The sequence below is a fragment of the Mandrillus leucophaeus genome, unplaced genomic scaffold (genome assembly GCF_000951045.1).
Source record: "Mandrillus leucophaeus isolate KB7577 unplaced genomic scaffold, Mleu.le_1.0 Scaffold385, whole genome shotgun sequence".
In the NCBI taxonomy this organism is placed as follows: domain Eukaryota; kingdom Metazoa; phylum Chordata; class Mammalia; order Primates; family Cercopithecidae; genus Mandrillus; species Mandrillus leucophaeus.
Genome location: NW_012104087.1, coordinates 358,913 through 386,313, shown reverse-complemented (window position 1 = coordinate 386,313; position 27,401 = coordinate 358,913). Strand labels below are relative to the sequence as shown.

The window sequence follows — 27,401 nt, the reverse complement described above, 5'->3', positions numbered from 1 at the left end:
GGCCATAACCAAAAAGACAAAAAATAGCAAATGGTAGCCAGGATGCAGAGGAAAGGCAAATCTTGTATACTGTTGATGGTAATGTAAATTCATGCAGCCATTATGGAAAACAGTATGGATGTTTCTCAAAAAACTAAAAGTAGAACTAACTTATAACCCAGCAATCACAATACTGGGTGTTTATCTAAAGGAAAAGAAATTAGTATATTGAAGAGATACATGCACCCCCATGTTTATTGCAGCACTATAATATATAATTATAAATTATGTACCTATACCCCATGTTTATTGCAGAGATACCTGCACCCCCATGCTTATTGCAGCATTGTAATTTATGAACTATGTACCTGTACCCCATGTTTATTGTAGCACTATAATTTATAATACTATATAAAATATAATTAAATATAATATGATATTTATATAATAATATATAATTATATTTACTAATGTTCCTAATGTTTTATAGCACTGTAGGTTGAATATGGTTAACAGTAATTTAGTGTATATTCTTAAAAAGTTAGAAGAGAGGATTTTGAATGTTCATAACACAAATGATAAATGTTTGTGGTGATGTGGGAGAAAAAAAGGAAGGAAAATCTGAGATGTACTACAACATAAATGAACCTTAAGAACATTATGCTAAGTAAAATAAGCCACAAAAAGTCACAAAAAGACAAGATACTGTGATTCCACTTATATGAGGTAGTAAGAGTAGTAAAAAATCATAGAGACCGGGAGTAGAGTAATGGTTGCTAGTGGGTAGGGAAAGGAGAGGATAGGGTATTTTGTGTGGTACAAACGGGAACAGAGTTTTAGTTTTACAAGATAGAGTTATGGAGATGAATGATGGTGATGGCTTCACAACAATATAAATATTTAACACCACTGAACTGTATACTTAAAATGCTTAAGATGGTAATTTTTATATTATATCATTTTATACCACAATTATAAAAATGATTTTTAAAAAATTAAATCCTCAGCAGAGGGGTGCAGGTGGCAGGGGAATTCATCTGGTTTGAAAGGTCCCAGCAAAATATTCTTGATATTTTTAAAATGTGGTAGAAGTTTTTCCTTCATTTCAGTACTATTATAGGTGTATGTCCTCACTTGCTCTCTTTTTCTCTCTTATTTTTTAAAATTCCATTGGCCATTTCAGTGAGGCTCTAGGAGGAAAAACAGTTCTTCCTAGATTGTGCATATATCCTTCATATCTGAAAAAATCACATTTTTTAAAAAGTCACTATGCTATAATTATTGTTGCTAAAACTTATATAGACTGAAAATGAGCAAATCTCCAAATTCATTAGGCAGTTACTTCACTATAAGCAGAAAAGAATTGAGCATTTCCAGATTCTTATAATATAAAGGTGCTCATTCACTTTTTATAATTATGAAAGCATTTTTTCCAGTTTTAACACTACCATTGCCCTAAAAAAGCACTTCAATAGCAACTTTATTTTAAAATTATATTAATATACTTCATCAAACTATTTAAAGAACTACTTCTATGATCAAATAACTGTGCTTTTGTTTGTACCACAAGGAAATATACTAATGAGCATGAAAAGTAACATGCATTGTAGATATATGGAATATTGTTATGATCTTATTTTATTAAAACAGTAAATTAACATCATAGATGCCTAAACCTTTTAATTTTTTGCTCTTTTACTTCTATCATATACATTAGACATTACCATATGTTATACTTGTTGGATTATCATCAGAAAGCAAACTGAGGAAAATGTAAAGGCATAATTTATATTCTCATTAGTTTTTTTAAAAGCAATGGCAGATAACTCTTGAATATGTTGAGCTTAAATTTATCACAAACTATTATTAATTAAATTACATTATTATATTTAAATGTTTTATTGGAAAATCTATGGTCAAGATATTCTGTTTTTTGACAGTTTCTAGTGCTTTACAGTGAAAATGTCAGAATTCCTTCAATAGAATATTTGACATATATTTACATACATTACAAATATATTCATATATACTTACAAATTACAAAATTATATTTTAAAATAATTTTAGTAGGATTTAAGACTTTAGAGACTAATGCCACAGGAATATCAGATGGGAAATACCTTTGTTCCTTCAAGAGGTATTTCTTCTTCAATATTTTCTTTGACAAACAAATGTTTTAACAGATTCTATTCTTCAGAGACTCTAACCTTGTCCTCATCCCTTCTCCAGCTGTTACCCCATTTCTGGACTATGGCAAAATTTCTAAATAGTTGTCTAGACTCAGGACCTCCATTTCCTCACCTCCATGTCTCTCCTTTTCACCAGAATTGGAAATGTTTTAAGAAATACGTGAAAGACTACAAAATATTATATACCCCTGATTACAATCATGTAGAGAGAATTCTCAGGACACTAAATTGAAATTGAGATATTTAAATTTGAGTATCTATCTATGGTTGGGGGTATAGGGCAACATATATGTACATTTTTACAGAGGCATTTAGAGAACTCTACTATGTTTGAGATTTTCCTTTCATAGATACATTTAGCTCCACATGGTCACTTCCAGCATAACTAGGACATGTAAATATAAAAAGATGATGAAGCATGTTCTGTTTACAATAAATGCAATTGACTCACTTTTGTGCACATCAACGACGCAGCTTTTTTGGTTTTTATTTACTTATGTATCTATTTAGAGACAGAGTCTCGCTCTGATACTCAGGCTGGAGTCCAGTGGTGCGATCACAGCTCACTGCAGCCTCAGCTTCCTGGGCTCAAGCAATTCTCCCTCCTCAGCCTTCTGAGTAGCTGGGAATACAGGCGTATGCCATGACACCTGGCTAATTTTGTATTTTTTAGTAGAGAGTGGGTTTCGCAGTGTTGCCCAGGCTGGTCTCGAACTCCGTGAGCTCAAGGGATCTGCCCACCTCGGCTTCCCAAAGTGCTGGGATTACAGGCATAAGCCGCCACACCCAGCCTATTTTTTATTCAAACTGAAAACTGAGAAACTAGGATAGAGAGCCATATGTGTTGTTTGGGTGTACAGGATATATTTTTATGCTGCAAGAAAGGTTCGGTTAAATATAGGACATATAAAATATAACACTTAAGAAGTCCAGAGATAGCAGCTCAAGGCCATCAGGAGTGATTTTTACCATGATTCTTTTGGTCTTTCCATTATGATTCGAAGATGGCTACTACAGCTCCAGTTATTATCCATGTTCCTGAAATTAAGGAGGAAGGGTGAAGTGCAAAATAGCATCTCTCATTCCCTATTTTAGCTATTTTGAACAGTCTTTGGTCCCCATTACTCCACTACAATGACTCTTGTTAATGTCACTTACAATCTCTTTCTTGTCAGACCCAATAGTTATGCCTCTGCCTGAATCTTACTTGACCTCTCAACATCATTTAACAATGTCGACCATTCCCCCTTTCTTGAAACATTTTCTTTTCTTGGTTTCATGACTTCTAATTTTCTTTGTTTGTAACTGGCAGACCCTTCTCAGTTTTCTTAGCTGAATTCTCCATTTGTGCTCAAGTTGTATTACTAAGGCTTGGTCATTGTGGCCCTTCTCTATTTGTATGTCCCTGAGTGATTGCATGCAGTTTTACCTGTATTTGGGGGACTTTTAAATGTGTAATACCATCCACAAACTCTTCTTCCGAGATCTAAATTCATGTATTCGAATGTTTGCCTGACATTCCCACTAGATAACTAAAGATTGGCTCAAACTTAATGTTACTAAAATAGAATTATTGATTTCTTGATTCTTCTCTATTCCCATCACAATTTACTTCTCCCACAGTCTTTCCCACCTTAGTCTCATCATTTTTGAGAACCAGAAGCAGAGTAATCATTCCTAATTACTTTCTTTTGTTTAATTCCAAAGCGTATCATACTTCTTTCCATTCTGACTATATTACAGTACTCCAGGTTACCATCATTCCTGATCTGTTTGCAATAGACTGCTTCCTTATCTCTGTATTTGTGTTCTTTCCTAATTTCTACCCATCTTTCTCTATACTACAACCAGAATAAGCTTAAAACCCAAAAGCAAATCATATTATTTAAATTCTTAAATCCTCCAGTGGCTTCTCACTGCAAATCAAATAACCATTATGGGCTATGTAGTCAACGTAATTTTTCATCTTATGCTAGATTTCCTGTCTTTTCTGCTGCTAATATATGCCATGCTCATTTCTATTTTAGGGCCCTTGCCCTTGTTCCCTGTGCCTGTACATTCTCTTCTCACAGATCAGTACATGACTGTTTCCTTCAAATCATTCAGGTCTCTGCTCAAATGTCAGCTCTTTTGTAGAGGGGCTTCCTTGACTATCTTGCCTAAGAGAACATGTGCTCCCATACTTTCTGTCCCTTTACCCTGTTTCTTTCACTGTATCAAAATATGAAATTATTTATCTGTTAACAGTGTGTTGCCTGACTCTTTCTATTGAAATTTAAGGCCATGAGGATGATATGCTATTGTTCACCACTATTACCCCATTTCCCAGAACCGAACCTGACACATAATAGATACACATTTGTAGGTTAAAAAACAAATATAAACATTTATATAAGTTTAATTCTTAAAATATAACAACTTTTAGAAAAGGAAGCAAAATGTTTATTTTAATTCTAGTTAGAAGAAAAAGCACTTTCATCAACTCTGCATTTGAGCTCAACTTTGAACCGCAATTTCTGGAAATATATTTTAAACTTTATAATAACTATAGCTAACATTGTTTTGAATATCTACTTTTACTGTGTTATAAACATTTTACTAGCATAATTTGCATACCGAATCATTTTTGTGTATTTAAACCCAAAGTCATTCTTTGAAATAGGGGTTTTTTTGTTTTGTTTTGTTTTCATTTTACAGGTAAGAAAACTGAGACTGAGGGGTCATGTGCCTTTCACAGAGTCAAACCAATAGTAAGTGCCAAAGCAGGATTCAAAATAGATTTGTCTGACACCAAAGCCTGTGCATTTTCTGCTGTGCTCATGTAGATGTTTTAGGTAAGGTCATGACAATTGTTTTAAAAAGATGTATTCATAGGATGCACACACACAAAATTTTTTTTAACATGCTTGATTTGCCATCATTTGATCTAAAGTCATATTGACTCATTATTGTCAGTACTGACTCACCATGGCAATCTATTCCTGACTACAACTTAGAAGACCTAAATTCAGATTCTAACTCTACCAATTGGCTATGGGACTCTGGGGAAGTTCATTATGTATTCTGGGAATGGCTTTTCTATCTACAAACCAAACAAAAAAATGGATCAAATGATTTTTGAATAAGATACCTTCTAGCTCTCACATCTTACGGCCCTTTAAAGAAAAATGGTCTAGAAATCTGTTGACAATCTATTGCAACTTACCTTGGCATCTGATTTATCTTTTGAATGCAAATTACTTACTTAATATATCAATTTGCTCTTCCTAGAACTACACTTGGTGGGCAGTATTCCTTTTAATCAGTCTTGAAATTTAGGGAGATAAATAAAAGAATACTGATACAGAATTTAAAAGTTGTCTTGAATAATCTGTAGTTTTATTTTTTGTTACCTCCTGATGATTTTCCACATGTGTGAGTACAGATTCTCACTGAATTATCTTGTTTATAATAGTGTTTCAATTGATTGTTTTTGATATTTCTAAGTATACAGCAGGTAAGGATAGTTTCAATTTTTATACTTCTTTTACAATTTTTATACTTCATATCTTTCTGTTTTCTGCTTGGGTTGGCTAACATCTCTAAAATAAGGTTAAATAATAGTGATATATTTATTGTTACTTTAACTTGAATGTTTCTGGTGTGTGAGGCTAGCTTTTGATATGAAAAACATATATGTTATATTAAATATAACATGGATAAATATATACATGTAATGTTGAAAATATATTGCAAGTCATGGAAGATTTACATAGCATTATACATTCATATGAAATGTTGAGGTATAACAATATGCCAGAGAGTGATTAATATTCAATTCATTGTATTGGTCACGTCTGGTAAGAAGGAAGGGAGGAGAGTGGGATGGGGAAAGAACATCTAAGAGAGCTACAATAAGCGTTAGAATGCTTATGGTTATTGTTACTGGTTATAGTTACGGTTACTGTTGTGCAGGAAACATTTTATAACAAAATAATTTGATATGCTAAAGAAACATGAAGGTTTCTGTGTTTGCTGTCTATAAAGAAGAACGGAGGCATAAATTGAACGCAGGTTTGCCTTTCAAGTGTATAATTTTCTTGAGAATGGAGATCACCTCTGTTCTCCTCCCTGTCCTGAACATGTGGCACATCATAAGAATTCATGACGTAACTACTGAATGAATAAAAGAAGAAAGTAGGAAAGGAAAGAGCAAGGAAGTGGGAATTTTTATTTATTTCTTCTCATTCTTTAATTTGCATCATTAAATTTTTAAGTCAAGCTTACTTTAAATAATGCATAGAGATTTATTTGTATATTAGAATCCTTTATTTTTTCCAGGAAACAGAATGTTACCAAGTTTTCTATACAGCTTTCTAGAAATCAGCATATTTTTAGATATTTATTGGGCTGTATGTGGTGCGTGTGAAACATGTAACACAAATTATGGAATATATCGTTTCTGTGCTGAGTCTTCTGACAATGATTCAGGCTGCTTAGATTCTAAGAGTTCAAACTGGTATCAAAGTCTCAAATGTCTACTGTGGTTCACTTGTATTCCTGGTTTAATCAGTCTTTTGAAATTCACTATGTTAATAAGGTTTCAAACAATCCTGAAAGTTTGAAATGTACAAACATTAAAGTACAGTTTATTTTCTACTTTAAAAGAAAATTTAAAGTTAACTACACTGTCTTAATGGGTTTTCTGTTTACAATAAAAGATACATCAATAATTTTAAAAATAAAGAAAAGCAAAATAAAATCTTGGACAAAAAAACCTGTCATAATGCAATGAAGAAATATAAATTTAAATTTTTGAGTATTGTTGAACATCTATATTATGAGAAATAGCACTTACTAAACATTTAAAGTATTTTTATTGAACAACGTGGTTGCCACATAGTGTCACTATGAAGTCATTAACTTCTATGTATTTTCTTATTTTTATATACTTAAATTTATAACTTCAGGCCAGGCACAGTGTTTCTCGCCTATAATCCCAACACTTTGGGAACCCGAGGTGGGAGGATAGCTTGAGGCCAGGAGTTTGAGACCAGCCTAAGCAACATAGTGAGACCACCATCTCTACAAAAAATAAAAACTAATTAGCTGGTTGTGGTGGTGCACACCTATAGTTCCAACTACTTGGGGTGCTGAGGCCAGAGGACCATTTGAGCCCAGGAGGTTGAGGAGGCTGCAGTGAGCCATGATCACACCACTGCCCTCCAGCCTGGGCAACAGCAAGACCCTGTCTCAAAATAAATAAATTTATAACTTCATGTTTATTGTTGTTGTTTTTAACTGTAGCGTTGTGTCAGAGTTTTGTAGTCAATTTAATAGTATTTTGAGATTTTTCTTTAAGACTCTTGAGTTTGAGCTATCAATGTTCCCAAGAGCCCCCCAAGTCCTGCATGGACCTGGCTCTATAGAGGCTTGTGATTCTTCTTCTTACAAAAAAGGCCATTTTTTTCTTGCTTGGAAATAACTTATTTTGTAAGTAGCTGTTAAAGAATTGAGAAATCTACTATATGAGTGTATTTTAAGACATAAGAACAGTCATTCCAATGTAATGACAGAATTTTATGTTCCTCAGAAGCTGATCCTTGTAATATTTTCCCAATGTACCTTTTTCCTCTTCTATTTCTGCATCCTCATGAGATTTAAGAAGTATACCACAATAAATCCTAAATATTTTCAGAATAGTTGAAAAACTAGAAGGAGAGTTCATATGTTTATCAAAATTTTCATAAATAATCTTCAGGTAGCAGAACTGTCAAGCTGTTTGGGATTTGAAAATTGCTTTTGATCAGTACTGCAAGATAGACTTAGGACCTTTTAAAATAACTGAATAATAATCTGGTCAGTATCCATTGAGCAAAAATTGAATTGTTTTGGAAAAGTATGTGAAGCTTTTAAAATTTATCATGAGCAATTCTAACTGTACGTATGGTATATTGAAAAGAGAATACTTCTTGTAGTCAGAGCTGAGTTTGGAATCCTAGCACCTCTAATATTTTTGGATATGTGACCAAGGGCAGTTCCTGAGTGTCACCAATCTTCAATTTCCTCAGTGGGACATAGGAACAATAATATTTATCTTGCCTGGCTTTTGTGAGGATTATAAATAACGAATGTAAATACAAGCCTTTAATAATATATTCATTATATATTTTGTATATATTTAGGAAGTACTCAAAAGTCGAAATTATTATTTACTTGATTCCCATGCTTCTATATAGTAGGGAGTTCATTCATATGTTCAAGAACTTTTTGTAAGAACTATTCATTGAAAGGCTACAATATGATAGGAATAAGACTAACTTCTAAGGATATTGTAGTAAGAAAAACAGAAAATCTGCTGTCATGGAGCATGCATTCTAGTAAAGGAAGACAGACAGTCTGTAAATAACCAAGTAGATGATCATTTTATTGTAGTAAATGTTATGGAAAACAATCTGAGTGATGGAGGAAGGGCAGATTTTGGACATAAAGTCAAAGAACTCCTCATTCACTGAACCTGCATGACAAGAAAAATGAGCCATACAGAATCAAAGTCAGAGGAAACATCTAGTGCACTTTGTTCAGGAATCAGAGGGAAGAGCAGCATGTTTGGAGCCAGGTGAAGAAACTGAACTTGTGACCAGATTGGAGAAGTCAATGAGGCCAGAAAGGTGAGAAGGGCCTGCTGATGTACTTTCTAGGTCGTGGCAGTGGTTTGAATTTTACCCTAAACACAAAGCTATAGGGAGTTTCAAGCATGGGTGGATTGTAATGTAATGTGTATCTTACAAAGATTACTGCCTCCTATATAAAGAATAGGTATACAGTTATAAAACCAAAACAAGGAGGCTGATCAGGAAGCTATTGGGTTAATCCACAGGCAAGAAACATGATAGCTTGAGCTAAGATGGTAACAGTGGAGACAGAAAGCACTAAACAGATTTTAGATACCTTGGGTGATAAAGACAACAAGAGTTAGCTATAAAGTATGAGAGAAAGAGAGGAATTAAGGAATGACCCCTAGAGTTTGTGTTTGAACACGTGAGTGTTACAGACCAAGAGAGGTATAAGGCTTTTTTAGCGTGGATAGGGGAAGTCAAGGGATGGGAAGCAAGAATTTGGCTTGGTACATGGTATGTTTGAGGTCCTAATTAAAAAGTTTAGTGGAGACAAGTAGCAGTTGGATATATGAGTTTAAAGCATGGTATAGATGTGAGGGCTGAAGATATAAATGAGAAAGTCATCATAAAGTAGTTAGCAATTGTGGCCATTTAGAGTCATCTCCAGTTAACTTTTATCAAAGGATAGTAGAGTTCTAAGGACAGCATTAAAGATAAGGGAAAAACTCATAGAACTAGAAGAAATTTAAGAGGCCAATATTGTCATTGGTAAGGATTCTTTAACAGAAAACCTACATACTTTAATATTTCATATCCCATATATTCAAAATTGAGAAAATTGAGTAGTTACAGGATTCACAGTGTGTTGACTTTTAACCTTAGACTTACTCCCATGGCCACAAGATGGCTACATGGTCTCAAAGTATTGTGTCCTCACATTATAATACATAGAGGCAAGCCTATGGACGTGGTCCCTGTCGTGTGTGTGTGTGTGTGTGTGTGTGTGTGTGTGTTTTAAGAATAAGGAATACTTTCCCAGAAGCTCCCCTGTAGGCTTCCATACATGTCTTATCCAGAATCAGTTCATGTCTCCAATAGGGTCTACCATGATAATGATAGACAACACATTTGAAAGAAACTAATGGATTTAACCAGGTTATTTATATGGAATTTACATTGCAGTGAAACTTCATTGCTATAACTTGGACTATTTACTAAATAATTACTATTGTATTTATTTATATTAAGGAATACTGATATTTACCATTTATGTATACAGAGTTCCTCAATTAAAAATCACATCCACTTGAGTATGTGCGTGTCTGCACATTTCCATATATAAAAGAAAAACAAAAATTAAAAACCATTTCAAGAAGGTAAATTAAATTACTTTTAATTTCTCTTCCAATTCCAGTAGTCAGTATTTCTAAAAATCAAAGTTACAAAGATAAAAATGCTTTGTATTTGTAAGAATATGGCCTGCTTTCTTTTAAGCAACTATATGCCTAAAAAGGCCTTAAGTCAATTTAATAAACTATATTTGTCTAATTTCTGTACCAAATCATTATTTAGTCTTCTAAATAATGGTCCTACCTAGATCTATATTGGTCCTACCTAGATTCCCAATATTGTTTTCATATCAGTTGGACTATCATGCTAACATTATTGCTTTATTCAGAGAGAAAGAGCATTAGTTTACATTCTCTACAATGACAGCATCTTGCAGACTATGGAGTAACTCTGGGAAGAACTTCAGTTAAAAATGCTAATCAAATGCCCATGGTGTGACTTGGAGGAATTATTTAATTAATAGCCTTTTCCTAATTACTACTTAGGAACAAATGTCTTTAAATGTAATCATTCACCCAATTTATTTACTCTTGCTGTCTATGAATAATACAATTATATTGTAATACAAACAGTTGAATTGCAAGATCAAGAAATTAGTGACATAGGTAGAATTGGCTTCTATTTAATAACATAATGATGGTTATCTAGCTAAAAACAAAAACAAAACAAACAAAAAAACACTGTTTTTGAAGAGGATCCTTACTATCTGTAGGTACCTATCTTCACTACAGCGGTATGTCGTTAATCATTAAAACCTGTCGTAAAGTTAAGCCTAGAGAGAGGAAAGAATAGACTTTATTGTGCTTTCTATGGGCCAGGATTTGTGCTAAGCTCCTCACATTTTATTTTATCTAATAATTTTAGTCATCAAAAATAATTATTGCCATTTTATAGATGAGAAAACGAGGTTCTAAAAGTTTAAGTGATTTCTTCAAAGTATTTTTGGTTAGTGTAGGTATCACAGTTAGGATATGAATCTAGGTTTGCCAGTCACTGACAACAAAGCCGAAATTTCCTCCACTACACAATTGCATAGAAGAAACAGAACAAATACGAAGTATGTCAGAAGTAACCAGCCATGAGCACTGTGTAGTGCTAGAACCAGAAAAGCAGAATTCCCAACCTTTCTGTGGTATTTTCCACTACTTTGCTCTTTCTCACTGGGCTTTGGCTGACTTACCCTTCCCACTGTTCCCTTTACTTAGAATATTCTTCCCTCCATTGTTTGCTTGACCGACTCTTTGTTATCCTTCATGTCTCAACGTATTAATCATTTTTTGGAGAGTAGGGGACTTTGCTGAAATTTTTAGATCCTTCTACTAATAGTCACATAGAAGTATGTTTTTCTTTCATTGAATGTGTCATAATTGCAATGATACAGTTACTTGAGTGATCAATTGTTTTAGTCAGATTGTAAACATAAGGCAGGGATGTGTCTGTCATACACAATTTTTTTTCTTTTTCTTTTTCTTTTTTTTTTTTAGCAATTAGCACAGTGCCTGACACATAGCTAGCTAGTTGATGTTCAATCAGGGAGGAATATATATCAGGAACGAATATATAGCATGTTGGAGATCTGTTTTCAAGTAAGACATTTTAAAATTTTATTGTATAAAATAATTTTGTCTTTATATTTTATAGCCTATATTATGAAATATTGGGAAATACTTTATACTTATAGAGTAGCTAGTAGGTAATAGAAACCATTGTCTAAATGAATGCATTTTCAGACAAACTTTATAAGTAATTTGATACTTGCAAAGTGGCCTGTTTTGTGAATCATTTAAGTACATACCAGTGGTGGTTTTCATTATGGTAACAGTTCAAAAGAGTTTTAAACATTTGATCATTCTTTAATAAAAGCAAAGTAGCTAAGACATAACCAGTAAATCCAAGATGTGGAAATAGTGAAAATAGGGATGTTATTTTTGACACTGATAATAAAGTGCCACTATTGAGGAATTTTTTTGTGTGAAATTTTCTAAAATCGTATTTTAAATTTTTCTTGAAGCAAATTCAACTTCTTTTTAATCCATGAAAAATTAATGTGCCATAGGAGATGTGTTACTAAGATGTCTAATGAGCTGTTAAGTTTCAATAAAACTGTGAAGATTAATGGGTTCACTCTGGGGAAAATAACATTCCATTTGAAATAAGGATATCTGAGGCAACTTAATCTGTTCACTTGGTAGTAAAGTTTTAGAAATTCACTTTCTACACTTAAGTTTATTTCCAAAGCATATAGTCCTTGATGTTGAGTTTACGTTAAAAGAGCAGTATAAGTTACCTTGAGAAGTATTTGTTTTAAAGATTCACAATACTCGCCTTTGGGCACGAGGAAGGGTATATTATTTTGATATCATAACTGAACTCTGTAGCATAGTAATCATAAAAATACTGTCCTTATATATTGTCATGGTTCAGTTATCTTTATCACCTCCATGTATACCTGATGCACTTTATTATATACTTTCTTCATTGCACTGCGATTATTTGCATGCCTCTCTACCACACTGGAGCACGAGATCCTCTAGGCAATAAAACATCTCATTCATATTTTTCTGCAACACCTTGCTTAGTATCTGGCACACAATCATTGTTCAATAAATTTTTGAGGGAGGAAGAAAGGAAGGATTCTAGGAATCCTTCTTGAAGTGACTTCAAGAGTTAGTATCATTTTAAAAAGACAAAATGTCTAACATGAGTCAAAGGACTTAATATATCCCAAACTCTTCTAAAATGAGAACATTATTTGATCAATACAATAAAGTCTGTCAATGGGTTATCAAAAAAAAAAAAAGTGTTGATTGCCAAACATTTTTACTTTATTTTGACATTTTATTCTTAATTCAGTCCACCCTAGATCAAATGATGCTTCTAATGATGCTTCTATGGAGAAATTTCTTAAGTACCTCTTTTTCCCTACATAGTAGACATTGTTTTGAAACCCCTGATTAAATGTACTGAGATAAAATGTCAGTATTAATAAGGACATCTACCTCCCAAGGAAACTACACTTGAAGAAATAAAAACGGATTATATTACATTTTTACCATATTACAGTTGAATAATTTTCTAATGGTTCTCAAACTGCATGAGTTTAAAAACATGACAATGAATTTCATGTGTTAGACATCACTCAGTGTTAGTGAATGACTGTATGATTCTACTAGCTGGCAGTAAATACTCATTTATAGTGTGAAGTCATTATAATGAGCTTTCCATAGCATAGAAATACTGAAACCCCGGTTTCCATAACTCTGATTGCCTCTGCACATTATTTTGGCAGGTAACTTTATAGTACTTGAAATCAAATGTACTTACTTCTAAATCATCTAACAAAAATTAGATGTTTGTCTGGTTTTTTGTTGTTGTTGTTGAGATAACTTTAGATTTTAAAAAGTTGTAAAAAAAATGGAGTGTTCTGATATACCCTTTACCCAACTTCTCTTTAGGTTAACATCTTATATAAGCACAGAACAATTCTCAAACCTAAGAAATTAATCTTAATATAATACTGTTAAATAAACTGTAGAATTTATTTGTATTTTACCAGTTTTGCCACTAGTGTTCTTTTTCTGGACCAAGATTCAATCCAGGATCTCCTGTTTCATTTTGTCACTATGTCTCCTCAATCTCTTCCAGTCTGTGGCAGTTCTTTACTTTTTCCTTACCTTTCATGATCTTGACACTTTTGAAGAGTACTCTTCAGTTATTTTGTAGAATGTCCCACAATTTGGGTTTGCTTAATATTTTCTCATCATTAGACTGAATTTGTGCCTTAATGGGAAGGCTACCATAGATCATAAGTGATGTCGCTTCTCTGTGCATCAGAGCAGGGGAACATAATGTCAGTATACATACTATACATTACTAGTGATGTCAGCCTTGGTCGATCAGTCAAGGTAGTATTTGTCAGCTTTCTCCACTATGAAGTTACTTTTTTTTATTTTGCTTTAACAAAGTAGTTTTAAATCATTTTAGTTTGGTAGACAGTTTGGGGAATTGTTTTATTTTTAAGTCACTAAGCAGTTTTAAAAGTTTGGTGAAGAAATTGATTTCATATTTTTATCAATCTAGTGGTATTTTCATACATACACTGGGGATTTAAATAAGATATCTTAGGACTCTTTCACCTTTAATGTTCTATGACTTGATGTCTCTAAGGAAAAATATAAAGAGAGTAAGAGAGATGTTCCATATATGTCATAGTTGTTTACAGATTAGCCTGAAGTCCATCTATGAATTTGATTGGCTTTTGAAATGAATACCTTGACACCATTCTACTTACAAGGGTATTGTACATTGAGGACATCTTATATTAAACAGTTTCTAAATTTCCTAACTGAAAATCTTTATCTAGACATTTTGTTATTTAGATACTGAGTTGTTTCTTAGTCTCAAAATTGTCATTTTAAACTATTTACAGTTTATCTGGCCTCAGAAGTAATAATATTAAAAGATTTTAAGTATTGGAATATTTAAATCAGGCTATTTTATATCTTAATGCAAATTATAATTTTCACTCTGAATCTTATAAACTTGATACAGTGAAATCAAGTTCTTATGTAGGTAATATTATTTTCCTTAAGAGAATTTGTTACTTTCATTTTTTGAATATCTGTTATTTATTCTAAAGTGATGTTAAGATTGTTACAATGCCATTTATATAAATTCTGTTTGTTTTTGGTTTTTGACATGATATGATCTATAATTTTTTTTTAAGTTCTGGGATACAGGATGTGCAGGTTTGTTACATAGGTAAACGTGTGCCGTGGTTTGCCTAGAACATCAAGACTCAGCAAAGGAAATATAAAATTATATTTTTAGCATTTTCTTCTGCTTTTTATTGTGATGTCAATTAAAATGGCCAAAGATGATGATTGTTATTTTTCTGTTTATTTCTGAGAGAAAAATGTATATTATGAAATGATTTTCTTAATTTTCAAAGAAAATATTCAAACCAATCATAATAGAGATGATTACCACAATAGAAAAGTGGGCAAAATTAGGAAAACTACATTCTTGACTCTATCAGTGTGGGTATCTTGGTTATGAGATTACACTACAGTTTTGCAAGATGTTACTATTGGAGGAAACAGAATAAAAGGTACAAGGGATGTCTGTATTATTTCTTTCAACTGCATGTGCACTACAATGATCTCAAAATTAAAAGTTCGATTTAATTTTTGAAAGTACAGAAAATTTAGGAAAGGCAATTTATAGAAAGAAAAAATTATAATAAACAGATGAAAATATATTCCTTTTTATTCAAAACGCAAATAAAAAGGGAATGAGAAACAATTTTCCCCTTCTATCAACTTAATAAAAAAAATTTTCAACTTTTATTTTAGATTCAAGAGGTACATGGGCAGGTTTGTTACATGAGTATATTGTGTGATGCTGAGTTCTGGAGTATGCTTGATCCCATCACCCAGGGAATGACTCTAGTACCCAGTAGTTAGTTTTTCAACCCTTATTCCCTCCTTCCCTCCCCATTCTACTAGTCCCCAGTATCTGTTATTGCCATCTTTATGTACCTGTGTACCCAGTGTACTCCCACTTATGAATAAGAACATGTGGCATTTGGTTTTCTGTTCCTAAGTTAATTCATTTAGGCCTCCAGCTGCATCCATGTTGCTGCAAAGGACATGATTTCGTTCTTTTTAAAGGTTGCATAGTATTTCATGGTATATGTGTACATTTTCTTTATCCAGTTCACCATTAATGGGCACCTAGGTTGATTCCATGTCTTCACTATTATGAATAGTGCTGCAATGAACATACAAATGCATGTGTCTTTTTGGTAGAATGATTTGTTTTCTTTTGGATATATACCCAGTAATGGGATTGATGGACCTAATAGTAGTTCTGTTCTTAGATAAAACTCCAAACTACTTTTCACAGTGGCTGAAGAAATTTACATTCCCACCAGCACTGTATAAGCATTCTCTTTTCTCTGCAGCCTTCCCAGCATCATTGTTTTTTGACTTTTTAATAATAGCCATTCTGAGTGGTGTGAGATGGTATCTCATTGATACCATCTCACACCAGTGAGATACCATCTCAAAAGAGAGATCTTTCTGATTTGCATTTCGCTGACAGTTAGTGATGTTGAGCATTTTTTCATATGTTTGTTGGCTGTATGTCTTCTGAGAAGTTCATGTCTTTTGCCCACTTTTTAATTAAGCCATTTGTTTTTTGCTTGTTGAATTAAGTTTCTTATGGATTCTGGATATTTGATCTTTGTCAGATGCATAGTTTGTGAATACTTTCTCCCATTCTGTAGTTTGTCTGTTTACTCTGTGTATAGTTTCTTTTGCTGTAGAGATGCTCTTGAGTTTAATTAGGTCCCATTTGTTTTTGTCGCAGTTGCTTTTGAGGACATAGTCATAAATTCTTTCCATAGGCAGATGTCCAGAATGGTGTTTCCTAGGTTTTGCTCTAAGATTCTTATAGTTTGAGGTCTTACCTTTAAATCTTTAATACATCTTGAGTTAATTTTTGCATATGGTGAAAGATAGGGATTCAGTTTCATTCGTCTGCATATGGCTAGCCAGCTACCAGCACCATTTATTGAATAAAGATAATATGACTTTTTTTTAATGGCAGTATAGAAGTTGGGTAAAACTCAATTTTAGGGTCTGTCTAAGCAAAAAAATATTTTTCTCTCAATACAAGTTTTAAGTTTGATACAATGAGCTGAGTGTTGTATTAAATTTTTCATTGTCCAGTGAGAAGGATAAACAAAATGTTGTCATGTCCTATTAAAGAAGGCATTGTTTCCACAATGGCCAATCCTAAACAATTCATGATTATTGCTTATATTAATGAATAAGTAATATACTTGTTTTTTTGTGTGTATGACAAACTTAGTTATTGCTGAGTAATTTCTAGTCATTTATGTCTCTGAAAATTTTAATGGGCCAATCACTGATTTTTATTCAATCTGAAAATCTCCTGAGTATGGAACTGTAATTTGACTAGTGATCTTGCCTATCTTGAACATTTTTAGATATTATTTTTAGATTTTAGATAACATTTTTAGATATTATTTTTGTCTAAATATTTCAAAAGCAGGTAATAACTTTTAGATAAAAATATTATATTTTATTTAAATAAAAATACTATATTTAGATTTCAGATAACATTTTTAGACATTATTTTTGCCTAAATATTTCAAAAGCAGGTAATAACTTTTAAATAAAAAAATTATAAATGAAGGAAGGTTACCAATGTAGGAGCCTCTAATATAGATTTCTAGCATACACTTTCATACATATTTCCCAGATATTAGTAGTTTACTACCCAAAGGAAAATTTTCTGTTGTCAAGACCTTAAGTTCGTCATGGTTATCAAACATACCCACCATAAAAGAATTCACCTGTCAGAAAAGGCTGTTACAATATTCTTAGCCCCTTCAGATTAGCACCGTATCTTAAATATGTCTTTTCTTTTCTTTTTCTTTCTTTTCTTTTTTTTTTTTTTTTTGAGACAGAGTCTTGCTCTGTCTCCCAGGCAGGAGTGCAGTGGCACGATCCCAGCTCACTGCAACCTCCACCTCCCAGGTTCAAGCGATTCTTGTGCCTCAGCCTCCTGAGTAGCTGGGACTACAGGCATGTGCCGTCACACTGGCTAATTTTTTAATATTTTTAGTGGAGACGGGGTTTCTCCATGCTGGCCAGGCCGGTCTCAAACTCCTGACCTCAGATAATGACCCACCTCGGCCTCCCAAAGTGCTGGGATTACAGGTGTGAGCCACGGCACCTGGCCAGATGTCTTAAACACCTAAAAATATCCATTATAAAAGTTGTAGCTTTTCATGTTTATGGAAATGTATAAATTTATCAAATTGGGATTGTGCCTATTAAGAGTCTACCCTAACTCATGCTTATCATCCATCATTCATTTCCTTTCCTTTCTTTATCGTATTTTGTCACTGTTACTTTTCACTCACTGATCTTCGTTGCCCTTAGTGTAAATATGCCCTCTTCAGATGGCTATGCCAATCCTTAGGGCCTTTTTTTCCCAGAACAGAGGGAGTCCCTCTTGATCTGAGGTCATACATGGGAAATCCAAAGTTTTTTTTTTTTTCTTTTTTTTTTTTTTTGAGATAAGAGTTTTGGTCTTGTCGCCCAGGCTGGAGTGCATTGGTGCAACCTCGGCTCACGATGCAACCCCCACTTCCCGGGTTCAAGTGATTCTCCTGCCTCAGACTCCCGAGTAGCTGGGATTACAGGCACACACCACCACTGCCCCATTTCTTTGCTACGAAAAGCTGCCACAAAGAAGTAAAAAGTTACAGATGGAGCTAAAAACTTACTCTACTCAATCTGCTCCAGAATCATGAATTGGAGAGAGAAGTGATTGCTCAAGAAAAGAAATAGTTATTTATGTATTCTCATACATGAAATTAGAAATTTGTTACTGCCTGTTTTCTATCTTATTTGCTATGTAAAAAATATTTCCTATTAATAAATAACGAATGTAATGTTGTAGTATTAAATAAAGGGAGATCTCTTTGATTATCCTTTGTTTGAATCACTAAATAGAGAAAAAAGGTAAGGTTTTAAAAAAGAGCTCTATTCTACTTAATGATATATGTGTTTGAGCTGAGTTTACTAAGAACATCCCAAGTTACTTTAATTTCATAATATAGCCTTAGAATTTCTAATTAAATATGCAACTTGTGTCATACGAAAAAATTCTTATGCTTTTTACAGTAAATTTAATTAAGCATTTCTTGTAAGTTCATTTCAGTATCTATCATGGCTCACTAAAGTTGGAATTCAGTTGTAAAATGGTATATTAATTGCCTTTTGTATTAAATTAAATAAGAATCTCAAATATGCAAAGTCAGGAAATTTAATTGTGGTCTTCAATTGCTTATTCAATGCTTTGGAAAAGTGAATGCAGAAGTATAGGAAAAAAAAGGCCAAAGGTTGTTAAATGTAGCATATCACACACATTTTGCACTTTACTTAATGATCCAAGTGTTTATTACTATGAAGTAAATGCACCATTTAAAGAATTATGGTGAAATTGTAAAACGTTAAAAATTCTAATTAATTTCAGGCTGAAGCATGCAGTGTGCTCATTTTGCCTAAAACATTTTCATTATCGTCAGTATTTTTCCAGTTATTAAGATAAATTTTTTCTTCATTGTGCAGCACTAGCATATTTCTGTATTAAAAACACAGTTTTAAATGCTGTTGAGAGTTATATATCTAGCGTATGTTTTCAAATGAATAAAAGAATGTCGTTTTTTGACCATAGATTGAAACGATGTAGTCTATCTGTTTTTCTACACTTGTTTCTGTAGCTACCAACAGTTAGAACAGGTTGACTGTCTACATGTTTTTTCCCTAAAAGCTATATATGCTTGCACTTTTGAAAGAAACATTATTAAAGTATAGAGATAATTCTGACTATTAATTTGGATCCAGTTAAAATAACTGTTGCTTGTCTGGTTAGTAAAAGGAATATTTAAAATCTAAAGAAAATATCATAAGAATATAGAAACATTTTAAGTTAGTGCCTGCCTGCACCGTCTGACCTCATTTTACTGTTGTACCTCCATGTATGTTTGCCTGCTATGAAGAACATATTTGGTAAAATAAAAACACATGACATCTTCTCTTTGTAATCATAGAGTCTTGTAACTCTTACTTATTTCTGGAAATGGTTTATTCATATGGCCAAATTATAAAGGGACTTAGTAAAAGAAAGCTATATTTTCTGATTATGAAAGTAATCTATGCTCACAGTGGGAAAGCAAGAAAATGTGGCAAAGCACAGATAAAATAAAAATCAATAATATCACCATTATGAACATTTTAGGTACTTAGGAATTTGGGGTAGAAGGATGGAAAGCAAACTATTAATTATAGCTGAATATTTCAGTGTAGAGGCTACAGGTGCGTCGCATTTCTTTTCTCGTAAAATCTTTGCCCATACACTTTACTTACTTTATTTGAATTTAGGAAACTTTCATTAAGTAGCCATTTTTACTTTCTGTTTCTTTAATGATTTTACTTTGAAATAATTTTAAATTTACAGAAAAATTGCAAAAATAGTACAGAAATTTCCCATTTGCCTTTTATCCAGCTTCCTGTGGTGTTGCCATTTTATGTAACCAGTACAATTACTGAAAGCAAGACATTAACTTTGAGAGGCTAGTACTAACTACTCTAAGAACCATTTTAAAATTTTACCAGTTTTCTCACTAATGTCCTTAAAATATATAGTCCAGGATTCCCACTGCATTCAGTCATCATGTCCCAATAGTCTCCTCCAGTCTGTGATATTTCCAAGTCTTGTCATTCGTAACCTTGACTTTTTTTTTTTTTTTTTTTTTGAGATAGAGTCTCACTCTATTGCCTAGGCTGGAGTGCAGTGGTACCATCTTGGCTCACTGCAACCTCCACCTCCCGGGTTCAAGCAATTCTCCTGCCTCAGCCTCCCCAGTAGCTGGGACTACAGGCTTGCACCACCACACCCAGCTAATTTTTGTATTTTTAGTAGAGACGGGGTTTCACCATGTTGACCAGGATAGTCTTGGTCTCTTGACCTTGTGATCCGCCTGCCTCGGCCTCCCAAAGTGCTGGGATTACAGGCATGAGCCACCGTGCCCAGCCGACCTTGACATTTTGAAAGCTACTGTTTAATTATATTTTAGGGGGTTTATCTGATGTTTTCTCAGATTAGAATTAGGTTGTACACTGTTGAGAAGGATACCACAAACCAGAGGTGATGTACCCTTTTTAGTACATCATATCAGGGTGTTAATATATATTATTGGTGATGTTATCCTTGACCATTTGGTTAAGGTGGTGTTTGCCATGTTTCTCCATTATAAAGGTCCTTACATCAACATCTATAAAAATATAAAGAAGTAATAGGGAGAGTTGCCCCTTTGTATAATCCTTTTATATAAAGGATTACAAGATTTTAAGAAATCTTTTAAACTTGGGCATCTACAAGGTAAACATAAAGTTATCTGTACTCATAGAGTGTAATTTGTATCCAAGTATTACCTGAGTGATATAAATTCCAGATGCTAAAATAGTTGACCATTGTTAGGAGCTGGTTACCTCCTAAGAGGAAGGAAAAGAATGGATACGTTTTATTAATTGCCATCAATTCTTTGAACTATCTTGAGAATGAAATCACATTTATAAATAAAGAAAAACAGAGGTTCTCCTGTATCACAAATTGATAGAGCAAGCTGACTAACATTTAAACAAAATCTTGCAAGTTTTATTTAGTAATAAGATAAATATGGCAGTGTTTTTATTTAATTTCTCTGTTAGAATAACTCAGTCTCATATTGCCACCTGGAGTATCAGCCCATTATTACATGGTCCATCTGTGCCTAGAAATTACCATTCTCACTACAGTTCTGTCAAAGTAAAAAGACCAAGGCTAAGGAACCAAATTTTGTCATTTGATATTCTAGGTGTTACTGTTAATTGAGTGCACAGTCTTGAAATTTCACATATAACTAGCAGATCTGCAAGGATGTTACAGTCAGTGTGTTTTTTTAGAATATGAATTAACAAGTTTAAACATTAAGAGGTAAGCCTGTCTACTTTCCAGTAGCCTCAAAGGGTACATTTTCTTCACGACTGTTTCAGAACACTTCATGAAACAAATGTCAAACTTGTCAGGGCTGTCACCAAAAAAATGATCCGTGTAGCTAGGGTCTTCTTTCATTGGGAAACAAACAGATGTCTTATCTCAGCAGAGAGAAAACAAAAACCCTGCTATATATCAGAAGACATTTTTACTTGCCTGTAATATCCAGTAGTAAAGAAATGCTTTGGTATTATGCAGTCATTTATCAATTATATTTTTTTGCTGTCTGAGTCACTTTAATGATTTTTATTAATCTGGAACTGCATATACAGTTCTTAGAAAAATTGACCTGCAATGTTAAAAACACAAATTAGCACTTCCAAAAAGACTTCCCTAGAGCTTTATTAGATCAAATATTAATGTTTTTATTTGTGATAAAATCTATTACTATTATTTTGATAATGTTATATTATAGCAATTTTAGTATTATACTCTAGCAATTAGAGTTGAATGCCTTTTTCACCCCTTCATAATCCTTTTCTGCATCTAGGGTACAGCTATCCTTCTAAAAGGAAGAAAGAGATTGGCACTTATTTGTTATATAAATGACTTTACAGCATAAAAGGCAAGATGTTTTAAGACAAATCCTCAGCACAAAGAAAGGTGTGAAACAGTTATGTACCTGTCCTGAATAGCAGGCAGTGTTAAGGCATGCATTTATAAGCTGTACTTTATTACTAAGAAAAATTCAACAACAAAAAGACAAACATTGTATTAAGGAATGTTACTTAACTGGCATATCTATCTATATCTTATCCATATATTAAAACATATTCAAATTAATGGAAGTTGCAAATTTTTATTTCACTTAACAATGTTCCAATAACTTGTATCCATAGTTAAATATGAAAGCAAAGTGTGTAAGTACCTCCTAGTCCTCAGAGTTATTATTAAGTCTTTACATTTCTATTTTGACTTAGGGTAGCATTGAAGGTTGCTAGAGAAAACTAGATAACCAAGCTTGTTAAATCGGGAAGTCATGTGGTGTAGAAACTTAGTAGATTGTCCGTGTGATAAAGGCTCCATCTTTCTTTTATAAAGGGTATGAGGTTGATAATGGCTATTTTGACTTATGTTGCTTCAAACATTTTTGCTTATTTTGATTTTCAGTGCTGTTATAGTAAGTTAAGATTGCTAGAAGTGTGAGTACTAGCAATCTTAATTTACGATAGTTAAGAACAATATTGTGCTTTTCCAAATTATGTATTAATTCAGGCATACCTTTTATTCATTCATTATTCCACTGTTTCACATGGTTCAGAAAACACTGATTGTACTACAGCTATATACTAAGTATGCCCTGTTAGATGGTAGGAATGTCTAAGATACAGAAGATAAAACTTTCCTTTGAGGAACATAAGGACAAATTCAGTGCTACATATCAAAAATGTATTGCCATTGGTACCTGCAGATTTAACACTTTCTAAGTGTCGCTCCTGAAGAAGACAAGGGAAAGTGAAGAGTAAGATTTACTTTTTATTAGAATGTAGTTAAAATGTAATCTCTAGGCTGGGCGCGGTGGCTCATGCCTGTAATCCCAGCACTTTGGGAGGCCGAGGTGGGCAGATCACAAGGTCAGGAGATCGAGACCATCCTGGCTAACATGGTGAAACCGCGTCTGTACTAACAACACACAAAACTTAGCCGGGCGTGGTGGCGGGCGCCTGTCCCAGCTACTCGGGAGGCTGAGGCAGGAGAATGGCTTGAACCCGGGAGGCGGAGCTTGCAGTGAGCCGAGATCGCACCACTGCACTCCAGCCTGAGTGACAGAGTGAGACTCCATCTCAAAATAAATAGATAGATAGACAGATAGATAGATAGATAGATAGATAGATAGATAGATAGATAGATAGATAGATACATCGATACATCAATACATTGATACATCGATACATAGATGCATAGATGGATAAAAATGTAATCTCTAGGAACTTTTGTCTAAAAGTGTAAACCACATGTTCATTAATAAATTTTCACGAGTCAAACTTAACTGAATATATCTATTCACAGGAGATAAAATAGGGAAAAAATGAAATGACACACAGTGGCTATCATACTTGGAAAAATATATCAAAGTTACATTGCCAAAATGATATTCAAAACCCCATTCCTGGTGTTCTATGTATCTATAATGATTCAGATTTGTTGATAATATTGATAATGTCTCTACTTTCCCAGTGTTAACAAAGTGTAAATCACAGATTCTATTGAGTTTAGAGAAACAAAGTATATAAAAAAGCTTTTTTCACCCACCTTAATGATTACTGGCAAGTGTGTAGTTTGTCATAGAAAACAAATATGCATACCTTGGTTTGCTTTTACTTAATAAAGTCAATTCAAAAAGTAAAGCTCAACAATTATTTAATTCAATTATTTGATTTCATCAGATACAGAGATAGAGTGATATGTTTGATGATACTGATAATTATTACTGTTGTCTAGAAATACTTAAGAAATTCATGTTTATGCTTTAACTCAGAAGAGTATCTTTATGTCAGTTAATAAAAATAGGTAATCTTATATGATAAATCAGAAATACTAGGAAAGCAAGACCATTTTGTACTTGGGTGTTATTGAGGGAACATGTATGATGAGATGGGTTACAAATTGTAAGATGAAATATTTTTCCAGACTCTCATTATTTATACTTTGAAGGTTACCATTTAATACTGAACACAAGATGCACTTCATTTCTATGAAAGCAGACATTATGATGTCACTTCATCTATTCACCATGTTCCACAGGAACCCGCTATGAATTATGAGACCACTACTTAGAATCGAAACTGTAGAAGCTTGTAAGCATTCTAAGCCTGACATGCACATGCTTCCTATTTTAGACCTCACTGATCTTCAGATAACATATGGTGGTACAAGTAATTGGAAAATTGGCACACCTGTCAAGAAAGTATACTAGATGGGACAAAAAATGCCATGCTGAAGCACATGAAGTGTCTTAGAAATTATATTTATTGCTTTTTATCAAGCAGTGAAGTAAAAATATCTAGTTCATCCCCTGCAAAGAACACTTTTCAGTGGCAGGTGTTTCCAAAGTAATTTTTAGGGCATTGTTAAAATTGGTTGCTTTTAAAAACATATAGAAAATTTTAATGTGTACTATAAAACAGCACCTACTGCAAATATTTAAATGTTACATAATTTTACCATTTGTGTTTAGGATTACTGAAATCTCAGTAGTTCATAGTTCTACAATACAGTTAAAATGTGTTAAGTATAGCTGATAAATGTCCTAAAGTTTATATTTTAATGTTTTCTAAAATTTATTTCATAGGAAGATGAAAATGAAGCTGAAAGAAAAAATATATCTCAGGAACTCAACGTGGAACAGAAAAATCCAAAGAAATAAAAGATTTTCTGTAGTGTTTTTGAAAAGTTTGCAGCTTATGTAATAACAGATAAAATTTCTAATTGTAAAATGTTAAATTGTAAAATCTAATTTGCAAAACGTTCTCAATAAAGTCATTCAAAATGAAATACGAGCTTGTATTTGGAATTCATATATTTTAGAGTAATTTCGACTTTTTTATTTAAAAACTGGATCTTTCAAAGTTCTTAAAAGGAGAAAAATTTTTGACTCAAATTTGAGAACAGAGACAGAATGTTATTTTTTTGTAACCTGTTAACACATTTAAATGACCTTAAAAAAAAAAAAAAACTCTCTTGGTCCTTTTTCTCCTTACTAGACTCTGTGTTCTTTAAGGGCCTTAACAGAATTCTGATTTGCAATATAAAGAAAAACCAACATAGTTCAAAAATGAACAAGGAATGCTTGCACATGAAAGTGGTTAAAACCAGTCAATGCCACAAGGAGAAATACTGTTTCCTGATTTCTTATATTTATGTATCACACGATACTCTAGGACTGCAGGGAAAGACTAAAAAGAAATGATAATTTAACATTCTCTGGCAGAAGTAATGCCATGATTTATAATTTACGAAACATTTACTAAGGACCTGCTGTGTGCAAGGTCCCACACACTTTTCCTGGACATTTCAAGACTAGTTCTTGTATGTATGTCTTTGGCTTAGGAATTTTTCAAAATTCATCTGTCCCCTATCTTTATCAGAGCTCTCAATAACCAGCCACTTTACTCTCCCCAGTTCTAATTTCCAAGCTGCCATTTGCCAACGACAGGAAGAGCAATGAATCTGCTTGCTATCTGCAGAGCCAAATGTTTTTGGCAGATGTCTTTGTTTGATTATTTAAGGCAGGGTTTCTTAAAATGAGAGGCAGAACTTTGGAAGACTTGTAAGAGAATGTGAGAATGGAATCAGTGTATTTGCCTTGAAGCCATATTATATGCATTCAACAAGCCCAATAAATGTGTGACAGCAGGACACGCTAACAGCTATGATACAGTGGGCTGAGATGGAGGAAACTGCGAGTAGTTAAGACAGAAACATCAGAAGAATAGTCTCAAATCTCAGTACGCATGTCAGGAAAACAGCTAGAGCCCACAGATGGGATCCATGGACTAATGAATTCCCTGGGTGAATTTTGGAGTAAAGACTTTAAGACAAAGAAAAGGTTGAGATGGCAGTTCAGAGTCTGCAGGGAGCCTTTGCAATAAGCAAATACAAAAATTTGACTTTTTTCCCACATCAATTTATTTCAAAATGCCCACATTCACATATACTTCGGTTATGTCAGTAGTTTCACTTTTAAAAAGAAGAAATAATACATGATCAACAAATAGCAGAAGCGGGAAGGGATATTATGCTACTCTTGAATGGAAATTGCTGGGCACTAAGATGCTCAAGTTTTTAAAATCATTCAACAAAGCTTTAGTAGGTCCTACTATAAGTTATACACTGTTCTGCTTATCACTGGGGATTCAATGACAGACAAGCTTACTCTGCTGTTACGGTCTTGGAATTCTTAACTTTTGACAAAGAGACCCCATGGTTTTACTTTTCACTGACCTTACGGATTACGTAGTGGATACCACTAATGTTCATACTCTTTAAATCAATTCTATTGGAGTATAATTTACCTAAAATTCACTCATTTTGAATGTGCAATTCAATAAATTTCAACAAATACATATATTCATGTAACCACCTCTCCAAGATATAAAGCATTTCCAATACCCTAAAAAGTTCTGTCCTTCAGTTTTGCAATCATTTACACTTCCCCACTGTAGCCACTGATCTTTCTTTCTTTGTTTTCCCTGTTCTAAGACTTTATACAAATAGAATTTTATCATACACATCTTTTGTGTCTGGCTTTCTTCACTCAGCATAAAGTTTTGACATTCATCCAAGTCATTGCATGACTTCATTTCTTTTTATTGCTAAGTACTTTTTCATCGTGTGAATATACTACAATTATATTGTGTGAATACTGCTACAATGGAATATATACAAATGGCCAAAAAGCACATGAAAATATACTCAACATCATTAGTTATCAGGAAAACGCAAATTGAAACCACTGTAGCTCTGTTACCCAGTACAGCAAGCTGTTAAAAATATGTAGCTATTGAATACTAGAAATATGACTAGTCCCAATTGAGATGTGTTGTAAACATAATACATACATCAGATTTTGGAGCTAGGGTGCAAAAAAAAAAAAAGAAAAATACCTCCCTAATTTTTATTCTGATTACATGTTGAAATGACAATA

General features: G+C 33.2%; 1 protein-coding gene across 1 annotated transcript in view; it reads left to right on the top strand.

Moving 5' to 3' along the window:
- The window catches only part of PHF14 (PHD finger protein 14), a 201,108-nt gene extending 175,859 nt beyond the window's left edge, over nt 1–25,249 (top strand). The window contains exon 18 of the mRNA XM_011990866.1: nt 25,047–25,249. Coding sequence (XP_011846256.1) covers nt 25,047–25,121 — 75 coding nt within the window. The 3' untranslated portion in view covers nt 25,122–25,249. The remainder of the gene's footprint in view (nt 1–25,046) is intronic.
- Nucleotides 25,250–27,401: the final 2,152 nt, after the last annotated feature.